Source organism: Camarhynchus parvulus, chromosome 27, assembly GCF_901933205.1.
Source record: "Camarhynchus parvulus chromosome 27, STF_HiC, whole genome shotgun sequence".
In the NCBI taxonomy this organism is placed as follows: Eukaryota; Metazoa; Chordata; class Aves; order Passeriformes; family Thraupidae; genus Camarhynchus; species Camarhynchus parvulus.
This window is the reverse complement of record NC_044597.1, coordinates 4140692-4146176: the sequence shown is the minus strand read 5'-3', so window position 1 is coordinate 4146176 and position 5485 is coordinate 4140692. Positions and strand designations below refer to the sequence as shown.

General features: G+C 61.3%; 1 protein-coding gene across 1 annotated transcript; it reads left to right on the top strand.

Annotated features, from left to right (window-relative positions):
- The first annotated feature begins 2145 nt into the window (after positions 1-2145).
- LOC115913959 (cytochrome b561) lies at positions 2146-4257 on the top strand. The gene is made up of 6 exons (XM_030966286.1): positions 2146-2251; positions 2904-3111; positions 3290-3388; positions 3515-3618; positions 3697-3854; positions 4016-4257. The coding sequence occupies exons 2-6, from the start codon at positions 2910-2912 to the stop codon at positions 4212-4214; spliced, it is 762 nt and encodes a 253-aa protein (XP_030822146.1). The 5' UTR covers positions 2146-2251; positions 2904-2909; the 3' UTR covers positions 4215-4257.
- Positions 4258-5485: the final 1228 nt, after the last annotated feature.

Here is a 5485-nt window from a genome sequence, read left to right as displayed (position 1 = left end):
CCTCCCTCCCTCCTCCTCCCTCCCTCTCTTCCCTCCCTTCTCCCCCCTCCCTCTCTTCCCTCCCCCCTTCCCCTCTTCCTCCCCCTCCCTCCCCCTTCCCTCCCTCCCTCCCTCCCTCCCTCCTCCCTCCCTCCCTCTCCTCCCTCCCTCTCTTCCCTCCCTCCCCTCCCTCCCTCTCTTCCCTCCGTTCCCTCCCTCCCCAGGGCGCTGCGCGCCGCGGGCTCCTGGTGACATCTAGTGGTGTCACACACAGGGACAGGCACAGGGACACGGACACACAGACACAGGGACACGGACGCACGGACACAGCGAGGGGGTGGTCCGGGGGTGCTGCTCGCCCCGGCGCGCAGCGCTGAAGCCCCGGGGGCCCTGCTCGCACTCGGCCAGGAAATGCTGAGATGGGGACACCCCTGCTCTCCGCCCAGTTCCCTTATTTCCCCTCATATCGGGTCTCCAGGCTCTTTCTCCCTCAGGGATTTTCCGCAGGCAGGGCAGGATGTGCCCGGTGTGTTGGGAGGGCTGGCGGTGGGGCAGACGGAGGTCGGGGGGTGATGTCTGCCATTCCCCTCTGCCATTCCCCTCTGCCATTCCCCTCTGCCATTCCCCTCTGCCATTCCCCGATCCACCAGCCCAGCCAAGAGGCTCTGGTTCCCAGGATGTCACTCCAGGGCTGCTGGTGGCTGCAGGGATGAGCCAGGAAGGCCCAAACACAAATTAAATGGTGACAAAGGCTGTGTGCAGGGGACAGTCCTTGGCCTTGTGCAGGGGCCTTGGGCTGGGCCGGTAGGGCCTTGGTGCTCCCGGCCTGTTTGGGGCTGGGGTGCCACAGGGTGCAGGTGGGGGCTCCGTGGGTGTCTGGAACAGTGCGGGGGTGTGGGGGTGTCACACACAGTGTTAGTGAGCCACCTCCTTGGGAACTGTCCCCCGAATACACAGACCCTGCTCGGAGGTGACCCCCCTGTTGTCACTTTTGCAGCCCCCCCGCCTCTGCTCCTCACACCCTCCCCCTGCAGCCACGCTGGGGTGCAGCCCCCCCTCGCTTTGTCATCGCTGCGTTGCCGTGCCAACGCCGTGGCCCTGTCCCTGCTCAGACATTGTCACCGCAGGGCCCGGCACAGGCAGCACCAGGCGGCACCCACAGGTAGGGTGGGGAACACGGGGGAGCCGTGTGGGGATCTGCCTTCAGCCCGTGTGGGGATCTGCCTTCAGCCCCTCCAATATGTCACTCAGACCCTCCTCAGCTATGAACCGGAGAGAATCCCCTCCCCTGCATGAGCATGTAGCCCCCATCGAGAGCAGAGACAGTCCCTGAGCCCCCTGGCATTTTGGAGAGGCCACCGTGAGGGGAGCCGGGCTGAAGGTCCATCCTCCCTCCAGGGCAGGTGGGTTAACCAGATTAAGCAGAGAAAACACCCTGCCAAATGTAAGGAGCACTGGATTTGCCCTGGGAAGGGGGAACTGTGGATGTGCTTGGGGGTGCAGGGGAGACAGAGGTTGGGAGGGGAACGGGCAGGTCCTGGAAGGGTCCAGTCACCTCCAGTTTTCCCAGCACTCAGTGGTGGCTAATGGGCAACTCAGAATATCCCATTCCCACAGGCATCCCCTGTGTCCTGCTGCCAGGCCCTGTGGCTGGGAGTGTTCATTGCCTGTCCCTCCACCCTCAGTGCTGTTGGGGACTGTGTTTGCCCTGTGTGACTGCCAGCAGGGCCAGATGTTTGCATCTGGTGGCAGGGCAGGACAGGGCTCCATGGGTCCCCATTTGCAATCCCCAGATGTGCCAGCAGCCCCTCGGTGTGATGAGAGTTTGGGGGAGGCTGTTGTGATATGGGGGGAGCTGGTGCCTCTCACTGTCCCTCCCCAGCCTGGTCCCCCTGCCCATCCCACAGAGCACCCCATGGCCCCAGGCAGTGAGGCTGGACACAGGCGGCCTTTGCAGTGCAACTTAATGGGATAAACCAATTCCCCTAACCCACTTATCTGGCTGATCCAATAAAGGTGGCTGGGAATAAAGTGTGTGCGTGGTCTTAATGCATTCCCCCTCTCCCCACTCCCCCAGTCCTGGCAGCATCGTGGGTCTGTCTGCCACAGCTGGCAGAGGGCTCCTCCCCAGAGACAGTGCAGAGGGGCCAGGACAGAGGGGGGACATTGGACCTGCTGGCTCTAGGTGCCAGGGAAGAGGAGGAGCGGCTGTGACAGTGGTAGAGGTGGCTCTGATCCATTGAGGGATAACCCAGCACAAAGCACAGAGCAGGTGAGTTGTGGGGGCCGTGGGAAGGGTCTCTGGTGTAGCTGTGGTTGGGTGACACCATGTGTCCCCCCCACCAGCACAGATGTTCACTCAGCCCCATGTCCCCAGGGGCCATTGCTTTTACCATGGAGGGGGTCCCTTGCTTACCCCTGCACTTCCTCCCTCTCGGGGTTTGGGGATTGTTGTGGGGGTCTGGGAGTGGGTGAAGGTGGGACCTGGGATGGACATGGAGTGGGAGGGATGGGGATGGAGGGATGGGGATGAGAAGGATGGAGGCAGGGACAGGCACAGAACTACAAGGATGGAGGGGTAAGGATGGAGGGGCGGTTGTTGCAGGAGGGCTGGGGCAGGAGGAATGAGGCAGGCAGGGCTTAGGCAGGGGTAGGAGGGTTGGGAAGAAGGACAGGAGCAGGCAGGAGGTGCAGGAGGATTGGACAGGAGTCCAGGAGCGCGGGGATGGGTGTGCCGTGGCGGCCGGGAGCCACCTCCAGGTGTGGGTGACGGAGCGGGACCAGGAAGCTCCGGCTCCGTGGCAGGTGAGGGTGGAGCAGAGGTGACGGACGCTGCTCGGAGCCGGACCTTAGCCCAGGTTCGGCCAGCCGGGACCTGCCTGGGGCCACTGTGGCTTCCTGCCCCCTCCTCTCTGTCCCCGCAGGCTGCCATGGATGGGGCCCCGCCGCCCCCCAGCCCCAGCGGGCTCTCGGCGTACGTGGCCGTGTCGCAGCTGCTGGGCCTGACACTCCTGGGCACCACAGGTGCCTGGCTGGGCCGCTACAGGGGCGGCGTGGCCTGGCACAGCCCCCTGCAGTTCAACGCCCACCCGCTCTGCATGGTGCTGGGCATGGTGTTCCTCCAAGGTGACGGTGAGCAGAAAGGGGGAACGCGTGCCCTGTCCCAGCTGCAGCCTCCAAAGCCTGCAGCTGTGGTCAGGCAGGGAATGAAGGGAACAAAGCGGTGACAAAAGACACGGGGAAAGTGCAGCAGCATCCCTGGGCAGTGCTGGGTGAGCCCTGTGGATGCTCAGGCACCCTCTCTGTGCAGCTCTCCTGGTGTACCGGGTGTTCAGGCATGAAGCCAAGCGCTCCACCAAGGCACTGCACGTGTTGCTCCACGGCCTGGCCCTGGTCATCGCCCTGGTGGGTGAGTGGTGGACTGGGCTGGGATGGAAGGGGTGGACTGGGCAGGATCAGCCCTGCTGGTGGTGCTGGGCTGGGATGGGTGGACTGGGCAGGATCAGCCCTGCTGGTGATGGGCTCTTCTCCGCAGGCATCATCGCTGTCTTCGAGTCCCACCGGGCTAAGGGCATCCCTGACATGTACAGCCTGCACTCCTGGTGTGGGATGGCCACCTTTGTGCTCTACCTCCTGCAGGTAAGGGGTGGGAAGTCCCTGGCCCCCGTGGCAGGGAAGGGGCTCTGCAGCACCTGTGACATCCCCATGTCCCCACAGTGGTTCCTGGGCTGTGGTTTCTTTCTCTTCCCCGGTGCCTCCTTCTCTCTGAGAGGGTGGTACAAGCCCCAGCACATCTTCTTTGGCATCACCCTCTTCATCCTCTCCATCACCTCCTGCTTGCTGGGCATTACTGAGATGCTCCTATTCAACATCAGGTGGGTCACCTTTCCCATGGTGTGTGTCTGAAGGATGAGGATGGGTGATAAGACCCATAGAGTCTGCTACAGATGGGGATGAGGATGAGGAGGGCGTCCCAGCAGGATAGGGATAGGCCACCCATCCCTTAAGGCTTGAGCATCCTTCTCTATCCCTGCAGTGATTCCTACAGCCACTTTGTGCCTGAGGGCATCCTGGCCAACACCCTGGGGGTGCTGCTGGTGGCCTTTGGGCTGGTGGTGGGCTACGTGCTGACACGGGAGGAGTGGAAGCGCCCACCACTGGCAGAGGAGCTGGCCCTGTCCATGGACTTCAAGACCCTGACAGAGGGAGAGAGTCCTGGTGGTGGCAGCCAGTGACATCTGCAGCTCCTGGTCTCCAGCATGGGCTCCTTGTGATGTCTGAAATGTTCCTGTGCACCCTGTCCCTGGTGGTTTGCATCTCTGCCCAGCCCAGGGTGACGAGGACAGCTGGGGAAGGACGTGGTTGGTGCAATGCTGCCTGCTGGACTCAGCTTGGCTTGGCCTTAATCATCCTAAGCTCTGCCCTGCCCAGGCCCTGGTAACCCCGAACCCATCCCTGGCCTGTGGGAATGGCAGTGCTGTGGGCAGGGCAGGGGCTGGCAGGGGCACAGGAGAGGGGTCTCCGGGCTCTTCCTCCTCCCTGCTCTGGGGACGGAGTGGGAGCAGAGATTTCTGCACTGTGACCAAAGCCTACAGGCTGTTCCCAGTGCTGATGGGCAGAGGGGATGTTTGCCACCACTGGGATGTCCCACTCACTGGCAGCCCCTCTCCCTCAGCATGGGGGGGACGCTCCCCTAAAGGGCTCCCTGGGGGTTCGGGGTGACCCTGTGCCTGTGCAGGTTCAGCAGCTTCGTGTCTGAAGTGTTTTCTCCCCACGCATGATGCGTTTGCTCAGTGAAATGCTCCTGACCTAATAAATGTTTGCAGCTAACCCTGTCCTCCTCCTGACTCTGCCCCCTCAGATCAGAGTTTTGGGGTATCCTCGAGTTCCCACAGGCTGAGGGCAACTGGGAGAGGAGCTGCCTGAGGGGCTGGGAGGGTGGGTGGGCGTTAGGGGTGGGATTGTCAGTGGTAGCTGTGTGAGGGACCCCATGGGCCCATCTCCAGGGTCTGGCCATGCACTGGGTGTTATAATCATTATCCACTCTATTATTATATACCTTTTGCTGGCGGCAGCAGTAGCGCTGCCTCTGTCGCCTCCTGCTCCTGGTGGTTCCCAGGTCTCTGTCCCCACCCCCATGCAGTGACTGTGAGACCCAACCCACCATCATTTCCACACCAAAAAGCATCAGAACACTCCTTCACTGACCCAAGTGTGGGAAAAACAGCAGCCCAGACACCATTTCCAAGTGTTAACCATTTATAAATAGGTACATTTTTTCATACATACAGTTTTCATTGTACAGATTACAATCTGTATACATTGGGGGGGGGGGAATGCATTCTTTTGAACTTTTCACATCTATCTCACAGCTCACATGTACAGACAAGAAAACTCTGCTCAAGCAAATACAGCAAAGGAAAAAATATGTTTTCTTCTTTCCTTAGAGATGAGAGGCGAAGGCCTCTGCTGTTGGCAGGGGCTGCTCTTCCCACTGCACAATATC

Bases quoted from the DNA above. Each gene is read 5' to 3' on its own strand.
- LOC115913959 (XM_030966286.1), top strand. From the start codon at position 2,910: ATGGATGGGGCCCCGCCGCCCCCCAGCCCCAGCGGGCTCTCGGCGTAC. The intron at 3,112-3,289 runs GTGAGCAGAAAG...CTCTCTGTGCAG, and splicing joins GGTGTTCCTCCAAGGTGACG to CTCTCCTGGTGTACCGGGTG. The intron at 3,855-4,015 runs GTGGGTCACCTT...CTATCCCTGCAG, and splicing joins ATGCTCCTATTCAACATCAG to TGATTCCTACAGCCACTTTG.